This window comes from Arvicanthis niloticus, chromosome 12 (assembly GCF_011762505.2).
Source record: "Arvicanthis niloticus isolate mArvNil1 chromosome 12, mArvNil1.pat.X, whole genome shotgun sequence".
Lineage (NCBI taxonomy): Eukaryota > Metazoa > Chordata > Mammalia > Rodentia > Muridae > Arvicanthis > Arvicanthis niloticus.
Window position 1 is genome coordinate 24,450,250 of NC_047669.1, and position 19,553 is coordinate 24,469,802.

General features: G+C 42.0%; 2 protein-coding genes across 3 annotated transcripts in view; one reads left to right on the forward strand and one right to left on the reverse strand.

The window, feature by feature from the left end:
* The window catches only part of LOC117717563 (V-set domain-containing T-cell activation inhibitor 1-like), a 52,967-nt gene that overhangs the window by 18,979 nt on the left and 14,435 nt on the right, over positions 1-19,553 (reverse strand). The gene's annotated exons all lie outside the window — the stretch shown is intronic.
* Lrrc58 (leucine rich repeat containing 58) lies at positions 1,161-18,287 on the forward strand. The gene is made up of 4 exons (XM_034514935.2): positions 1,161-1,777; positions 8,382-8,510; positions 9,715-9,992; positions 12,637-18,287. Exons 1-4 carry the CDS (start codon positions 1,293-1,295, stop codon positions 12,843-12,845), a joined length of 1,101 nt encoding a protein of 366 aa, XP_034370826.1. The 5' UTR covers positions 1,161-1,292; the 3' UTR covers positions 12,846-18,287.

Sequence of the window (19,553 nt, forward strand, 5' to 3'; positions counted from 1 at the left end):
GTGTGAAGCATGAAGTCTCTCATCTACATAACTGAGTATTATGGTTTTTTAGGATTAAAAACAATTTAATCCCACTGGTTACCACATAGCCTTGTAACTTTCTTGTATTTAAGATCGGCAAGAAACTAAGCTTAGTATTTCTCTCATTTTCATTAATGACTTTAAAACTACAAATGTAATCTCAGAAAAGATGGAAATTTAAATAGGATCAGGATGAAAATACATCTATTGGAATTGGTGAATTAGAGTCAGTCAAGAATTTCCCAATTAAATTCTATCTAGTTCGCACTTGAAGAGGCTCTGAATGCTTTCTCCATCTGAGCTCAGTGTAAGCTAGCTCAAATGAAGGGGTCTCCTCTATCCAACTCCCAAGCTCACTCCCACCCACAAGAAACCAAAGCCCACAGGAGTGATTCTGTGATTGACATGGGCAAAGTTCTTATTCTGACACACATTACTTTTACAATGGCGCTTTTTGTTGTTATTGGTTTTTTTTTTTTTTTCCAGACAAGGTTTCACTGCATAGCCATGGCTGTCCTGAAACGCCTCTGTAGACAATGCTACTTTAAAAGACAAAAGGCAAGTAGAGAAGGGAAGGTCTTTAAGCAAGTTTTCCAGGGGGCGACTGCAATCTCTGGCTTTGGCTTCGAAGAGAAGCCTTTGTTCTTCACCGTGTAGCCTTGGCTAACCCTGGGACTCGCTATGTAGGTCAGGCTGGCCTCCAACTCAGTACACCTGCCTCTACATTTCAGAGCCGGGGACCAGGCCCGCTCTCCTGCAGACTTTAAATTCTCGGGCTGCGCGTTCCTGTCATGGCTGCTCTCCCTGGATCCCGCAGAAATGGGGGCCCGGTCTCAAGAGAGAACAAAGGAGGAGGCGCCCCGTGACGCGCAGGCCCTCGGGCGGGATCGTCAGCCCCGGAGCTGTTTACTCTGGCGGCCAAGGCCACGGGGCGCCGGACTATAAAGGGCGAGCAGCCGGCTCCAGGGAGCCTCAGGCCTCTGGCTCGCTCCGGGAGCCCCGGGACGTCCGGGCGAGCATAGCTCCCTCACACAATTCCTGGGCACGCCAGGGCTCCGCTCGTGCACCGCTGACGCCACGCCGCGCCGCGCGCCACGTGAGGCGGAGCCCGCCCCCCGAGCGGCGCGCGCACCCCGCGCCTGGACATCGCGTGACTCGGCCGGCCCGCGGGGTGAGCGCCCGGGCCGGGCCGCGCCGCGCCACTTCCGACGCGGCGCTCGCTTCAGGTTCCGGGGCGCGCGGCCTCGGCTCGCGGCCTGGGATCCGGCGGGATGGAGGAGGCCGCGCTCGGGGAGGCCGAACTCAACTGGTCCCGCCTCAGCGTGTCGGCCGAGGCTCTGGAGTCGGAGCTGGAGGCGCGCGCCGAGGAGCGGCGCGGCGCGCGGGAGGCGCTGCTGCGGCTGCTGCTGCCGTACAACCGTCTGACGTCGCTGCCGCGGGCGCTGGGCAGCGGCTTCCCGCACCTCCAGCTCCTGGACGTGAGCGGCAACGCGCTCACGGCGCTGGGACCCGAGCTGCTGACGCTGAGCGGCCTGCGCACGCTGCTGGCCAGGAACAACCGGCTCGGCGGCCCGGGCTCGCTGCCCAAGGGCCTGGCCCAGTCGCCGCTCTGCCGCAGCCTCCAGGTCCTCAACCTCAGCGGCAACTGCTTCCAGGAGCTGCCCGCCTCGCTGCTGGAGCTGCGCGCGCTTCAGACCCTCAGCCTGGGCGGCAACCAGCTGCAGAGCATCCCCGCCGAGATCGAGAACTTGCAGAGGTGAGCGACTGCGAGACGCGGGGTGGGGTGGGTAGGGGAGCGGGGCGGTGGCCCGAACTCCGTGGCACCAGGTTGGGTGGGGTGTGGGGGGGAAGCACTGGCGAGCCATCGCCACTGGTAGCATCTGACTATGGTTGAGTGGGTGGTGGCCTTTGCGCGGTGTTTGGCCTGGGTCTTCCAGGCAGTTCCACCGCACCCTCCCTACCCCACCCGCCACGCCACTCGCCCCCTAATGAACTCTGGAATTCATTGTGTAGACCAGGCTAGCCTCGAATTCAGAGCTCCGCCTTCCACTACCTCCCAAATTCTGGGACTAAAAGACATGCGCCACTAAGCCCGACTTCGCCTTATTTCTTGAGTCCAGAGAGGGAGCCAGATGGGCACCCATTAACAGAGAGGTTGGCGATTTCTTGGTAAGTCTTCTGTGACTTTAACGTGGCGTAGGAGGTGCTCTGACCTACTTCCTTGGTTTTCTATTGCCAGTTCCCTCACCCCCCTTTTAACGACACCCAAAGTACCATTTGTGGAGTTAGTGAGCCTTGCCTTGCGTTCTCCCTCCATAGACAGGCAGCTCGTCATTCACCAAATTGTATTGGGTGGGGTTGGGTGCAAAACCTCTTCACCGAGATATGCTTCCTTTGACCCTGAGGAACTATTCACATTTCAAAATCTTTTTTTAAACTGTTCCCAGGACAATTAGAGCCCAAACTGTACTTCCTCTATGTGTCACGCACCGCACCATTGTATCTATGTTACTGAATGTAATTCCTTTCTTACAGGAGCCGTCCGCCTCTTCTAGCAGCTTAGTCAGTAGTGTAGAGTGTGCTGGCATGAAGAGGTACAGAAAGGACAATAGAAGCACCCTATGGTGCCCTGCAGAGGAGTTGGAAGTAAGACAAGAAAGTGTCTTCCACTTGTTAAATGTTTTCAGCTTTTTTATTGGATTAGCCAAGATAAAAGAATGTGGAGCCAGACAGAACCTTCCAGTTAACGGGAAAACATTGACTTGGGAACAAGACCTTTTCTTCACATCTCACCCTTCCGCTGGCCACTTAGCACTTCCTGTTTGCCAAACGAGGCATCTGGATACCGTGTCCCTTAATTTGCTACTCCATAGATGTTTGCACAGTACTTGATGTGTCTGACATTTTCCTGAGTTCTAGGGCTAGTGCCCTGAGACAGAGCAACAGGGATTTGACCTATTTTGGCCCTTGACTAAGTGCCATTTGAGTCAGGCTTTTGAAGGAAGTAACAGTGAAGATGAGGTTATTAGGACCAATCCAAGTAAGAATAAGGGTATGTGAAAGTCCAGGAGCAAGGAGAATTACCAAACTGCTGAAAAATGACCATTGCCCTAGAAAGTGGCAGATAAAACTCGGGGCCACTCAGAGTGCATCACATCTTGAAGGCTTCCATGGAGTGTGGATTGTATTCTGAGTGCACACGTCTTGTTCCTGTGGAGTGGAGAGGGTGAAGATGAGGGGATGTGGGGGCTGGGTAAGAGGCCACTGTGGTAGACTGAAAAAGATGGTGACCTACAACAGGAGTGCTAGGAAAAGGTGGGCTATCAGTTGAGAGGGATTTATGTTCACTGGACAGGCTTTGGCTCCTCTTGGTTTTAACATGTAATCTTTCATATCAATCCCAGTATATTAAGAGGAACTCAGGGAGAGTATTGTCTCCATCACACGGAAAAAGAAATAAGCAAAATTCCACTTAAAAACTTAAAAATATGCAGTGCAGTAGGCCCCTAGCTTAGGTGTGCTAGGTTGTCTATAATTCTAAGATAAGACACTCTCCATTTTTAGAGGAAGAAACAAGGGCTCAGAGAAATGAGGTCTTAAGATCACAAGCCTATTGAGTAGTAGAACTGGATTTGAATTCTGGGGTTTCTGATGCCAAATCCAAGAATTTTCCTCAGTGGCCAGCTAGGGCTAGTCAGGACTTGAGTGCCTAGGCTTCTGTTCTGGGGCATATTTGATTCAGAGGATTGAGTCAGGCCATTTGTACGTGGTAGACCTGATTTCTGTGCTGACAACAGCTACTCCAGGCTGTTAGTCACTGTGTCTTTGACTTGATACATTATGAGACTTTTTGCATCACAATTTTGTGTTGTTCAGTCCTGTGCTTTATTTTTCTACTAATGGGAATCAGCAAAGGTTTAGCTAATGAATTCTACTTGGATGTAGGCCAAAAGGCTCATTGCAGAATTGTACTCCTAAAGAAAGAAGCAGCTTTGACCATGACCTAGTTCATTTCCTTCTTTTCAAGGATGAGGAAGCTGAGATGTTGTGTGAATGAGTTGCTTGAGGCCAGATCATGGCCATAGTAAGAGTTCGGTGTTTCAGTTCTCAAGACTGCTAACTATTCTGAAATCGTTGATTAATGGTGGGAAATGGAGAGGTTGTGTTACAGTCACTTGAGCCCTCTTGAACATCATGTTCTTCCCAAGTCTGTGTAACTTCTCCAACCTGGCATATACTGTTGCTGCCCTGTGCTGTGCTGCTCCTCCCCTCCCTTCCTGGTGCTAAGGGTGGACTGTGTGACCTTCACATTCGAGGCAAGAGCCACTGCTTGAGCCAAGTCAAGTACTGTGGCACATGAAGAAGATTCTGTCCTTGTAAAGAACAGAGAAGAACAGTTTTTAAAAGTTACACAGCATTATATGAGCCACAAAAACTTCCCGTGTCCACTTTGTCGCATTCCAGGGAAGAATAACAGATCCTGGTTACATGTGCCACTGGCCTCTCTGCCTCTCCTAGAGGTCTTAGACAAGATCTCTGCACTCTGCGTGTTGATCCTTCCCTTAGTGGCAAAATTTAAAAAAACAAAAACAAAAAAGACATTTTAAAAATAACAAATGGGTGCTAGAACCCTTTTCATTTCTATGATTGGCTTTATTCCCCTGAAGAAAATCAGGCCATTACAAATATAAACTTTGTTTATATAGGATTCATCAGCAAGTAAATATACGTTTTTTGGCTTTTGTGTAGGCAAGGTGGATAACTCCACCTAGATCCTATCACTTGGTATGTTGTGGTAAACAATGTCTTTCAGGCCTGCTCCAGGCTGGGGGAAGGGCACATGTAGCCTGAAAGGTTTACCAATGGCTGAGATTACTCTTCTCCTCTGCTATCATACATAGCACCTTCTAGCTAGCCAATAGACATGAAGCTTCCTGGTCAGTACTCATTTGATTTCTCCATGTTTTATGATTCAAATATAGAGTGTCTTCAGCAATTTAGTCTTACTACTAAGATCTAGAGAATAATCAGAAGCACTGACAATATTTAGGGATCTCTAGGACCCCATTGACCACAACTCAAAAAGAAGCAAACCATTCTTGATGACCTATTTATTTCCTGGTATGTTGGGGTATTCTGCTGCTGGCCAGTTTTATTGCAACTTGGCACAGATAGAATCATTTGGGAAGAGGGACTCTCAGTTGAGAAAATGTCCTCACAAGACTATCCTGTCCTTCATTTTCTTAATTGATTGATATTGGAGAACCTGGCTCACTGTGGGTAATGCCACTATTGGGGCTAGTTGTCCTGGGTCAGCTTAAGAAAGCAAACTCAATTGGTTCTTTTCTGTTTCAACTAACCCATAGCATTATTCTAATAAATGTCATAATACTAGGGGGAGGGAGGAGGACTTGACTGCTAATGAGCAGGCAGAGCCAGCCACCAGGAGCAAGCCAATAAGCAGCATTCCTTCAAGGCTTCTACTTCAGTTCTTGTCTCCAAATTCTTGCCCTGACTTCCCAGTGATGGACTGTTACTGGAAGTATAAGATGAACTAAATCCTTTCTTTCTGTAACTGCTTTTGAATCTTGTTTAAGGAGATAGCATTTGAAGGTAAATGACTTAATACAAGAATGTTACTTCAAGAAGCCTGTGTGTGTGTGTGTATGTTTTCTGCATCTGTGCATTCCTTGTTCACTTTAATTCCATTTTTTCTTTAACTAGACATATAATATGGAATATGTTTTTAGTATATATCCAATATACCTATTAGACTAAAGAAGCTAAAAGCATTTTCCATGTATAACTGGTTAAAGGGGATAGTGGGTGGGCACTGCTTGAAAAGCTTTACATAATCAAATAGAAAAGAATATACAATTGATATACTGTTAAAGTCACCACATAACAAATAAAGAAGGTGAGCTTATAAAAGGCAGATGAAATTTAATAAATGGGAATAATTATATTGAGGAAATATCTATGATAGGTAGCTACCAGTATAGGACTTGAAGTGTGTTTCCTAACTTAGAAGGCAAAAAAGGAACTTTTCAGTGAAGCAGCAAGAAAAGTTTTAAAATGGACATTTATGAGAAAAACTCAAAATTCTTAGAAAAAATATACAGTAATCTCCCACACAAACTTATATATCTTTACTGGGTTTTAATTACTCAAAATCAACTGTGGCCCAGAAATATTACATGCAAAATTCTAGAAATAAATATTTTGTAACTTTTAAGTTGCAACCCATTCTGAATATCATGATGAAATCTTGCATTGCCCCATTCAAAACATGAATGGGCCTTTGAAGGTGATAGTCAGTCCCTGGTTCCTGCCTTGCTCTGCTCCCTGATCTCCTGGGAGCTTATCTACTCTGTATTCCTACCTGCCTGCTAATTACTTAGTAGTTGCCTTGATTGTTGTTTTTGTTTCACTGTAACAAAATTCCTGACTGAAGTAACTTGTGGAAAGAACTGATTAGTTCTTGTGGTGGGAAGGCACGGGGAGTGAGCAGCTCAGTTCAAGGAGGAATGTGTGCCAAAGGTGGATTATTACCTGGTAGATGGCAAGAACCAGGAACAGCATTACCTTCAGCTGTCTGCCACTAGAGGCCCACTTGACTAGCTGGGAACCAAGCGTTCACAGTATGAACCCATGGGAACCGCAGCAGCTTTATGCCAGTAAGTGGTAGAATTGAAACAAATGCTAACAGCAACAACAAAAGCTGGAAGCATATTGATAATCAAGGGAAGTGGATTTCAATCTAAATGAATTTAAAAGAACAAAGAGAAATGCTTCATATGAGTTAAGTAACACTTAAGAGGAAGTTTTAGGAGTCAGAAACTTGAATGTGTCTGCAGTGTAGCTTTTGTGTATAGGGAGGGGGGAGGGGCAGAAACCTGAGGGGAATGTTGTGGTTATATAGGAGACTGGCATCCAGTAAGAAGGCAAACGACAAACGAAAGCTTTTGAATTGCTCCTCTTACAAAGTCAGCTTGAATTCTTGTAATACATATAAAAACAAAAGTAGGCCACAAAGAAACAAAGCTATTCAGAACACATAAATTTAACAGCAAAGCTCTCAACAAAGTAATGGAAATTGTCTAACACATGAGAAAACCAGCAAATAATATGGAGACAAAATGCTTTGAGGATATACAAATGACCAGGAACACAGAAAGATTATACTAAGTTTCACTACTTAGCAAGCTGCAGATTTATAGATGTAAAGGTACAGATTGGTACCTTTTTCACACCATCAAATTGTTGTTGTTTTAAGTGTTGGCAAGGGGTAGAGGTTTGAGGTGGAGGTCTGGGCTCAGAGGAGAGACTGCCTTGTGTTTAAGGTGGATGGCGATTGAGAAAGATACTCATGTCCACTCTGGCTCTACACACATGCACATATGCACACATATACATGCAAAAGAATGTCCATGAGATAATTCCTATTTTGGATAATAGTCCAGTAGCCTACTTTTTCCCACTTTAAAGCTATTGTTTTACTTTACTTGTGTTTTGTTTGAAAATCTTTTTAAAAGAATGATAGTTCTGAGTAGAATAAAAAAAACCAAAAGCAATAGTAGAAACGTTTCAAATACTCTCTCTGTGTGTGTGTGTGTGTGTGTGTGTGTGTTTTGTTTATTTTTATTTTATTGTAAGAGCTGACTACTACCTCCCTGAAAACATCTTTCAAAAGCAGCCTTGCTACAGTCATTAGAGAATGGTGTTGTAGTATGTGTAAGGTGTTATTTCGTTAAGAAAACAGGATTACCTAGAAATTTCATGGTATGGTCTGGCTTACGTAATTTATTCAAGTTGCTTCTGAAGAATTTACTTGCTATAACAAGAACAAAAAAAAAACAATATAGAAACTTGGCATATGATTTTCTGCCCTTCTAGGAAGGTGAGCAGGACTTTTTGTTTTCCTGTTGCCAGTTAGTAAATGCATCAAACATAAGCATGCCAGCATGGAATCTCAGGGTGCCTGTAACCTGGTGACTCCAGCCTTGTCTGGGGTCTTCAGGAAAACTCTCTTATTTACAGATGTGCTCTTTCTCGCCATCTGAAAGGCTAGGTTCATAGCCCAGCTGAATTCCCGATACTCTGGAAGCTTTCCCGGTGAGAACTGCTGTGACCCTTCCTATTCTTTTTCAGTGTGCTTGAATTGTCCCTCTTGTTTAGTAGTTTAATCATGCAGTGTCTTGTCTGGCAAGATCCCTAGGGATTACATTCTCTGTATACTGCCTGGCACATAGCAAATCCTGAGTAAGACATTTAGTGACTGAGTAGATACACTGTGTCTGTTATAGTAGAGACAATAGAGTATCTTGACCAGCTTGTATTTATTTACTTTGTTTTTGCAGTTTAGAATGTTTATACCTTGGAGGAAACTTCATTAAAGAAATCCCACCAGAATTAGCAAATCTGCCTTCTCTGAATTACTTGGTGTTGTGTGACAACAAGATCCAAAGTGTGCCACCTCAGCTCTCACAGTGAGTAGTCTCCGCCATAGACACAGACATCTGTGGTTAGGAACCACTGAAAGGAATTAAGAATATGCCAGTAATCTCAGCACTAGGGAAGTGAAACAGGAAAACCTTAAGTTCAAGACCAACTTGGACTACATAGTAAGACCTCAATTTAAATGGAAAAGGAAATAGGTAGTCTCAGAATGTTGTAATTAATAGCTCTGCAGTTTGTTATGAGCTGAGTAATTTTCAGTTTTACTTTAAGTGCTCTGGTTTATTCCTCAAAATATTTGCTTAGCTCTGTGTGTGTGTGTGCATGTGCGTGTGCGTGTGCGTGTGTGTGTGTGTGTGCGCGCGCGCGCACAGGTAGGTATAAGTATTCATGCTCATGTTCACTTGCATGTGAAGGCCAGATAATGACCTGGATTCCATTCATTTTCTTTGAGATGGAGGAGGAGGTATCTTGTTTACCAGTAGACTAGACTAGCTGGCCAGAAGGCTCCAGGGAACTGCCTCCTTAGTGCTGGGCCATGAGTGTGCACCACACCTGAGCCTCCTCAGAGCTGGGGTATGAGTGTGCACCACACCTGACGTTGTTGTTCTTTACTGGCATATTCACAGTTGAACTTGAGTCCTTGTGCCTGCAATGCATGGGCTTTACTGCCTGGCCCAACCATTCCATTTTCTTCTTGTTACTGGAAAGAGAAGGGTAGGGTGCGGGGGGGGGGGGGGGGGGGGGATGGGGAGGGGGGGGATAAGAGAATAGAGTAGTAATTTGACATCACTTTCCTTGGGTCTTATGGAACTTGACAATTTGTATTTGATCTTAAGGATTCCTGTCCTGATGTGGCTTTGTAATGAAAAGAATCATTATTAATAATATACATAAAATCTTTTTTATTGTATAATTGATATAATTTGCCCTCTGGTGTCTTTAAATCTATTGTTTATCTCAGCTAGAGCTCAGAATACTTTGTAAATGTTTTCAGTACTCTTAAGATCCCAGAGGGATAGTCTTTGATAGCATTTTTAAAACTGTATACTGAGCTGGGTTTAGATACTTAATTTTTCACTTACTGACCTTAATCCTAATTGTTAATCCATATGGAAAGCTCAGACACTGCATATACACACAAATATTCATGTACGTATAGAAATGTATGTAAGTATAACTTTCCTCTGTGTTACTTATCCGTGTCCTTTGGTTTCTGTGTGGCTTTCATTCTAGGTTGCATTCGCTTCGATCCCTCAGTCTACATAATAATTTGCTGACATACCTGCCTCGAGAGATCCTTAATCTTATTCACCTGGAAGAGTTGAGTTTGCGAGGAAACCCGTTGGTTGTTCGTTTTGTTAGAGATTTAACGTATGACCCTCCGACTCTTCTGGAATTAGCTGCAAGGACCATTAAGATCCGAAGTATTTCTTACACTCCCTATGATCTTCCCGGGAATCTTCTTAGATACTTGGGTTCAGCCAGCAATTGTCCAAACCCAAAGTGCGGTGGTAAGTTGATTAGCTATTTTTAAATTTAAATTTAAATTTATTTTTAAATTTAAATGTAAAATGATGTTGTATTGTTTTAATTAGCTAAGGCTTCTCTCACAGAAAGGCAGTTAATAGAAAGTAAGATGCTTTGTCCCTTCAACCTCCTCCTTCCTTAAAAATTATTTTCACACTAATTTTAGCTTTAAAGAAAAGGAACTTGCACCCTGGAAATTTCATTTTGTCTTGGAGCATTATAATAAAAGTAAGATGGTAAAATGAAAGGAAACACAGAAATAGTTTAAAAGTATTTGACTATCTTCCATGTTTATTTGAAAGCTTACTATTTATTGTATTAGGTACCACTAAGGCAGTGCTTCTTACTCACAGAGATTGCATATTAGATATTTACATTACGACTCAACAGTACCAAAGTTACAGTTACGAATTAACTAAAAATGATTTTCTGGTTGGGGATCACTGTACCATGAGGAACTGTGTTAAAGGTCACTACATTAGGAAGGTGGAGATTCCCTGCACTAAGGTATGCTTAAAGATGTACGACAGCAGAATGGGTGGCTGCCATTTCTGGATGTACAAAAGAACTTGGAATGTATGGCTCAGGATTTACATTTAGAGCATGTTAAGGAACATACTGCTTTTAAATAAGGTACTGGTGTGAAGACAAGGGTAAGTACCAGGAAAATGTTGTATAATAATAATATCAAAGCTGGGGTAAGATTTGTTTCAGAAAGTCTTGTCTTGAGGTATTATTATACAGGTACAAATTAAGTTTCTCTGAGATTGTTACAAAAAGACTGGTTGTAAAGAACAGCCTTCCCCCAGCTGGCTTGGCTGCCTCTCTCAGCAGGGCGCATGCTGGGTACTGAGTGTGCTAAGCCTTCCTCTGCGGGCCTCTGTCTTGAGGCAGCTTTGGTGGTGGCAGGGCAATGTTGAAACTAGGGTGTGGAGACTTGTAAGAGGCAGCATTCACACCAGAGATCCATCTCCTTCTGGAAGTGCACCTTAAAGAGAAAAGAATTCTCTTCTCTAAACTGGTTTGTTTGTATTGACTTTTTTACTATTCCAAAGAGCTGTTTATCTAAGGAATGCCTTTCAAAAATGATTACTTTAAAATCTCAGATACCATCAATAAATCAGTAAAATAGAACCAGTCATTTTACATGCTTCCCTACTTCCACTACCCCAGGTTCCTTATTGAACTGTAAGTAAACATCATGACATTTATAAGACACTTTCTCTTTGTAGAGTTTGAAAGTTTACAGATGAGAATACTACAGGAAGCTAACATGGGTACCAGGATTTATTAAAAACCTATTGATATGTCTACTTTCTAAGTTGTTCAGAGTAGTAAACTATTAAAAAAGCTTTGGGGGAGCCAGGCCTGGTGGCACACAGTTTATTCCAAGTATTCAAGAGGCATATATACAGAGTTCCAGGCAGGCCAGGACTGCATAGTGAGATCCTGTCTTTATGAACGAACGAACAAATGAATATTTGGTCCATCGTGTGATAGTTGGGAAACTTAGATGTGCAGTTTGAGATTCCTCTTTAGAGAGACATTGTGCCACAAATCTATATAGTTTGGTTATACTGTAGCCATAGAGATGGACTTTGTATGTTAGAGAAATGTAAGGTATTTTTAAAGGTTCAGCTAGAGTTTGGCCACACAGCCACCTTTGCTTCCCTCTTAGCTCTAGCTGTAGCTCTACTTCACTGAAGGGCCATGGTTCAGGAGTGGAGTTAAGAACCAAATAAGGGAAATACCAATTTCAGTCTACCAGAGTGTGTTTGATTTTGTATGAACTACATGAGACCATCAGCTTTGCAGCATGGAGATTTAGAGCCTGCATAAATGTAAGATGGCATTTTGTTTCTGTCAGTTTTGCTCTCCCAGTCATGGTGCACATGTATTAATCCTAAACCCTTGGGAGAAGTGGAGGCAAGAGGATCAGGAGTTCAAGGCCAGGCTAGAGTTTTATGGGCAGCCTGGGCTATAAGTGACCTTGATTTCCCAAAAGACAAGAATGGGTGCTAACAGCTATTTCCCTTTCTGAATATTCTTGTATGGTAGTTATTTCCTTAATCGTTACTAAAGGAAGGTTTTTGGTTTCTGGCTGTAGGACAGTGCTAGCCACTGAGGAGGGGGTTCAGAATAAGGGCACTTCACACATCCTGCAGTCTCTGTCAGATGCTGCCCCCTCCCCAGATTAACCCAGAGAAAACATGCTAAATAAACAGTGTCCCATCCTCCCTCAGCTGCCTCCTTTCAGATACATCGTCTTGCCTTTTTTCTTGTCTTAGAAAACAAGAAATGATTGAAAATATGAATGAATTATGTCACAGTGCGCAAAGGAAGACTTGCAGAAGTTCATTCTTCCCTCCTCCCCTTGTAGATTCTAGGGGTCCAACTCCAGTTGTCAGCCTTGGCAGAAGTACCTTCATCTGTTGAGCCATCTCGCTGGCCTTTCTGGCGTTAGCAATCAGACTGCCACCTGGAAGATCTCCCATTATGTCTGCACTGCTCTGTCAGAAGGAACTGCTCTAAAACCTCTACTTAAGAGTCCCAAAGAGAGTTTATATGTAACATATCTCCAAAATGCTCTTGAGTTTTACTGACTTGTTATATTCTTCTTCCCTCTAGGAGTCTATTTTGACTGTTGTGTCAGACAAATTAAGTTTGTGGACTTCTGTGGGAAGTACCGCCTCCCCCTCATGCACTATCTGTGTTCTCCAGAATGCTCCTCCCCCTGCAGCTCAGCCTCACACAGCTCCACGTCCCAGAGTGAGTCTGACTCAGAAGATGAAGCCAGTGTTGCTGCACACAGAATGCAGAAAGTTCTTCTTGGTTGAGCAGCAGTGGGTATTGAAAAATATTAAAACACTGAACAGAAATGACTTTTAAAAAAAATGGGTCTTGAAGTTGGAGACCTGAGCATTTTCATCTTGAATGTCCATGTAAGAGTTGCCATGATGTGAAAGAAAGGACGGTTTCACATTCCATCTACACATCTGACAGCAGTGAGTCCAGTTCCATGTTCAGATTCTTTGAGTGTAATTTATTGTGAATGGCAGTTCAAAGTTCAGCTGATTGGTCACAATTTTCATGTAAGTCTTTGAAGAAACACTAACAGAATGGTTCATTCTAAAGAACAATCATGTAATCAGCCAGAAGTGGTGTCACCTAGGACAGCTGAGTTGAATATAGAAGTCATCACAGTTCTGTTCCTAGGCTTGTCCTGGTTTATGCTGAACACTATACATAAATAAAATGAGTCTTCTCCTTCTGTTACTCCTGGACTGTTGAAAGCCTTTATGACCAACTAACTGGACAGTAAGGACTGTAACTTTTAAATGGAATATTTAAACCAGCTCTTATTTTGTGTGATTGTTACTAACTATAAAATCTAGCCGTGATGTGTTATAGTGCCTTAATCCTAGCAAGATTATGGAAGCTTATTATAGAAATTATTTCAGAGCAGCCTACAACCTGACACTGTGCAAAACACTTGGAAATGTGCTTTAACCAACTAGTTGAAAAATTGTACCGATAATACCTGAGTTCTGAGGGCCTGGAACTCAGAGATCCAACTGGAAGATCTCCCATCTGGTGGAGAGATGGGGGATCTTCCAGGTGGCAATTCCAGGGGCTCCCCCTCCCTAGTTACAGATGTACACCACCAACTGCTTCCATGGCAGTTGGCTTTTACACTTAATGAGAGGCTAAAGTCTTCATGTGTCTAGTCACCAAAAGACAAAATAAAAGTTTGTGACCAAAAAAAATCTAGATGACTAGTAGACTAAGAACACCTGCTTTACAATATTGGACTAAATGAGGAAAAGTTGGGCATAGGTGTGCACACCTCCAGACCATCACTTGGGAGATAAGAGGCAGAAGATCAGGACTTCAGAGTTAATCTAGGCTCCATCGTGAATTTGAGGCCAACTTGGACTACATACATGAAAACTTGTCTCAAAGGAGGTGGATTTTAGCCAAGTGTCTGTCCCCTGTTCCTCTTGTTCACTAAACCAAGCCTTCCCCTACATTTAGAAGAGAAACTACAGCTACATAAAGTGAGAGTGAAGCAGAGCCCATTATGTTCATCCATAGGAGAGTGGTTCACAGAGCCAGCATAACCACTGAACGCTGAAGACAGGATTAAGAAAACAGTGATATCCTTAAGGTGTGGAAGAAAAGTAGTGACACAATTACTGTCGTTGGAAATTAATTTTGCTAAGTTGATTATGCAATTAAAAATACTAAAAGTATAAGCTAACATTAGAAAATATGTAACTCTCACTGCTGACCATTAACCAACCTGTAATAACAGGAAGCCTGGTTGGTTAAGTGCCAAAAGTAGTTTCAGATTGCATTAGAGCCTCGGGTGATCTCTAAATAGTGCTTTATCGGGAGCCAACTGTATGCTCAGTATTTGCGTGCTAGGTTTCTTGTATATATATTTTAGTAGAATATATTAGTAGGTTCTAGGGTAATTCAGGGTTTGTATGTGTGTTTGTGTTACGTCATGAAACACAAGAGTTTCGTGGCTGCAGTTGTGAAACGCTGCTATAGTGAGTCCCCTTACCTTTCCCTCGGAATAGTGTAGGAAGATTAGTTTTTTTCTTTTTTTGATTTAGAAGTTTTCTTCCTGTGTTTATAGAAATGATGTTTCTACTGCTAATGTAATTGTATGATAGACAGTATAAATAAAGTCTTTGTTTATTTCACCAAGTAAGCATCTGTAAGCAGCAGATTGCAAGGTTGGGAAAAGCAAAGATGACTTGTAAATGCTTTGTAATTAGATCATTTAGTTAAGCAACACTGAACATTTTCACGGAAAATGCTCAAATTGATGGGACCATATTCTTCTGGATTAAATACTTGTACTTTCTTGATTGATAGTCATCTTGACTTAGTAATAGTTTGAGTAGCCTTTTAGGAATTACTTGTAAATAGTCTTGTAAATAGAGCCTTTAACAGTATGTACCCTTTCTAGCCTCCTAGAAAGTATATCGTTTCTTCTTTTATAGTTGTAAATACTCCAGCCAGAAATCATTTCTAGCCTCTTCCATACAGATGTATCCTATGGTGTTCTTTCAACAGAGTGTTTATTGTGATTCTCTATGTATATAGTTAAAGTCTATGAGCAGTGTGCAGCTGTCTCTTTGGCAGGGGTGGGGAAGCTAGGGATAGGTACAGGGCCTGGTGCGTGTTAAACAAGCTACAGTCCATGCCTGGCACAGGTCGCTTGTAATGAAATCTGCAGTTAGCTTTTATGTTATTTTAAACTCATCTTTGGCCTTATCTTTCACAGAAGTTGCTAGTAGTTTCTAAATTTTTTCTTGTTTCTTTTTTATATTTTTTAACTGATGATTAGATACTAGCTTAGTATGAGAGGAGTTGGCTGTCTAGCAGTAAGATGATCTTCTTCTGAAGTCAGCAGACTGTTAAATGGTAGTCAGCCTAACTCGTTACAACTGCATGCTTATCTAGCTATTGAATGCTTAGAGTTTCAGAATCAAGTCCTATTTTCATTACACAGTTATTTTCTGAGACAGGGCCCGGCTGTGTAGCCCAGGCTAGCCTTGAGCTTGCTATGTAGCTCAGTCTGGTTTGCTTGTGTTAACTCTTGCTTCAGCTTCCCAACTGCTGAGAATACCATATAGCCTGCTCAATATTTTAACTTTAAAACGTGCCAAAGGTGCCTCTTGGTCTAAAAATCTTTCTTTAAATTTTTATTGCCAATATTAAAAATAAATGTGCATTATAAATTGTACTTGAAATATGTGACATTTTGGGGTGATGTAAATAAAAGCAAAAGTCACCCCTTAATAATACAGCATGCCACTGCAGACCAGTTCTGTCAGATGCTGAAGTGCTGGGTTTAAATGAAGAATCAAGAAGAGGCTGTTTGCTGGGATGTTAGATGAAACAGATCTTTAAAAGCACCAAGGGGTAGAGAAAGAGAAGTCATAGGTACCCCAGCAAATCCCTGAGCCAGTAAGGCCCTGTAGAGTAATAGTGAATTGTTTTAAAATTGATATACCAAGTGGCATATTATCTAAAAACCTTATTGCTAAGTTTATTATTATTACTAATTATTATATTGGTTCCTGCTGCTGGGAAGCTGTTCACATCGCTCCTCATAAAGGAGAGCCAGCAAGCTGTAGGCTTTCAGCCTTGCTCTTCCCAAAGTTGGAAAGTAGCCCCTCCTTGACCTGTATTTATAATACAGCAGGTGGCCTTGGTTAATGTTTACCTTTTCATTGTGTTTTTTTAAAATCTACAGATCAATTACTTAGTAGTAGCTATTTACATATAAGATATGCTTATTCTCTTCAGTTTCTATGTGAGTGCTTGTAGATACTTTACCAGTAAACGTGTATGTGTAAGATTATTTAGCTGCATTTAGTTTTAAAGTGCCTTTACCTAAATGATTTGCCTTTCATCTGAAAGTAGACATTATAAGTATTGCTCTTTGGTTAGTGCAAAATATTGAGTTCCTAAGTTAGACTAGGCATATACCGCAGTGAAGGTGCTGTGTAGGCTGTGAGGCAGCATGACCTTTAGCACGTAGTTCTATACCAGTACTGAAAAAGAAGTGTTTGTTTAGACTTCACTAGCTATACATTAGGCATATAATTACGTAACATTAGTAGTGTGCACTTTTATATTTCCGTCATCGTGTGATCCTTTTGCTAGTATAGTAGGCAGCAATGTCCTTTGGTCTGAAAGTGCCTACGTCCTCCATTTAGCCCTAAGTGTGGGGGGGGGGAAGTATATTATATGATAAATTGTCAGCAGTAACTGTGTGTGCGATCTGTATTTGACTTGAGGGAGAAAGACTGCTCCTGAGAGGTTCCTTTGCCCACAACAGGGCCCACTATGTATGTAGGAAATCTGGGAGGGAATCTTGATGACGCTGTGCCAGAGATCAGAGTCCTCCAGAACCAAGGATGGAGCCCCACCACTACCACCCTGCCCCCTGGTCAAATAGTGTATCTTTTATATAGTATTTTATTTAAAATGTGTATGCTACCACAAAGAATAAGAGATGCTCCACCATCTTATGAAAATATTGTCACTGAGGTCTAGTGTGTTTCAGCAACAATTTTCATATAGGTTGAAAAGGGGGTAGTTTAATATGAATAAAACCCTCCATTCTTTTTATATTTTTTGTGATCTGCATTTACTAAGGATTGAATTAAGAAGCATTCCACTAACTCACAAAAAAAGTTGAACATTTAGAAGGTAGTTCTTATGGGGGCTGCTAGGCTTTTACTTTAGTCTCAGTGATTGATATAATATTCAGTCTCGTGTATGTATTAAATCTAGTAGCTTAATGAAGGCGATTTACATGCAGAAAACTCTGCATTCATCAGAATGTACTTGGTTCTTTCGGCCATAAATAAATTGAATATAACTGTATTATTTAAAACTCTAGCTGGCGGAGCCTTGGGTGAGTTGGCATTGCTGTTTGCTGGCATTGGAGCTGTAACTAAGCTAGTTGGTTTTGGGGATGGTTAAGGGAGTCACTTGCACAGTTTACATGGTCAGCACTGCTGTTGTGAGAAACAGTGTTAACTCACTAGTCACTTTCTAACTGTCATGTCTAGACTTGTGTTGAAGTGTGTCACATTCTCAGCCCTCTTTGTGTGTGTGATCAGCAAAAACATAGAAAGGCTTTTTAAATAACAAGTCTTAGCTTTTTAAAATTGGGGGTTTCAAAAACAAAAGATGCTGAAAAGATGTTACCTTTTTGGTCAAATCATTATATATGCTCTGACATCTTAATTTTCTGCACTTAAAGTCTGTGTATTAAAAATATCTGTATAAGTATATACATAATTAAAATTAACTCAGAAATATGATTCAACAGTAGAGTTTGTTTTGGAAAAATATAGTCCTATTGTATCAAATTTATTTTACTTTATTATGGCTGATATTCTAAATATAATGTTTAAGCTATTTTAAATTCTTGTGCCTCTTCCCCCAAAGGATATTTTAAAAATGTGATCTTAACGTTATATACTTTCTTCATAAATTTTGCCTTAAACATTGTGCCTTGTTTTATTAAATTGTTTTATTAGAATCCAGTTCTGGCTTTTGTAACAACATTTATTCTAAACAGACATTTACTTTTAAAAAACTTTTAATGCTTGTATTTGATATATCACTGCTTATCTGTTTATTGAATTTATCGAATACACAACTCCAAACATTAAGCGTGTTTTAGCATTTATTGTATGTGCTAGATAAAAGAGAAAATAAAGTTACAGTGTGTTCCTCTGAGAGTTCCTTCTTCTTGGTCCGGTCATCTTGCAGCCAGTGTTAGTCACAGCGTGTTTATTCTAGAGTCTGTCACTGAAGAGTCCTAATGTGACGATCCTACAGTTCATTCTGCCCTTCTGAGAGCACCAGATGATCTGAATTCCAGAACATGGAAGAGTGTTTCAGTTGGCTGTGAGCGGGGGCAAGCAGTGGCTGGGAAGGACAGTGTCTGCAAAGCAGCTAATGTTTCAGATTTGCAGAAATAGGAGCAGCTCAGTGCATGGCTGGTTGCTATCTAGAAAAGCTACCTTAGAAAAACAGGCCTAAGAAAGGGAAGGATGAGGGAAAAAAGCCATTCTGGTCTGCTTTCCTAGGTAACACTGCCCCACTTCTTAGAGCTGGTGACCTACAGTACGTGGCCTAACTCTAGCAATCGGATGACCCAGACATTCAGGGGTGTATACTGCTAGCTATATAGTGGCCCATCTGTCACAACAGTCACTTCCAACAGCAATCCATTACTGTGGAGCTAGAAGCTAAGTGTCCTTGCAGGGCTTAAAATCAAGAGACCCCTTTTTGTTCTTGACAGTTTCATACACTAATGCATGCTGTAACACTCATCTACCCTGACTTGATTCCCTCTTCTTGTCTAGCTTCATCTTCCTTTGAGAATTCCACTGAGTTTAACCAAGGCGAGGTCTGTGACCCTGTGGACATGCCATGCATTTAGAGGTATCCATTGGAGCATGGTGGGCTCAGCAGTAGGTACAAAATTGAAAAACAATTCAAGTCTTACCAGTTACTAGTTCAGAAGTAAGTGGGCCCCCATGCAAGTTGGCAGGGCCAACCTCGGCCCAGGGTAATAGCTGCTCTGAGTTGATAATTGCAAGGGTTGAATCATGCCTATAAATTGGCATTTCACAGCCTTTTTCTTCTTGTCCTGCTTCTACATTTTCCCCCACCTACCTCTTCTGCAGTCATTCCTGAGCCTTAGACTGTTACAAATGTCAGGCACCCAATCACCACTTGTTCTGAGCACTTTAGGCAGCCGTTAGTCTTCATTGACCTCTGTTCACTGCAGAGAACTTTCTAAAGCTAAGAGTGTTTGAACATATTTAGAAGGTAGTTTGGTGCTATGTCAATTTAACAGTAGTAAGTCTTAACCCCATCTCCCCCTACCCTAATGCAACTTGGGCCTATTACCAGGCATGAACTGTTGACATGGGTCTCACTACTATGAAGCAGACCTCAAGTCCAATCTGGGAGGTTGACAGCTCCCATGACAGCCA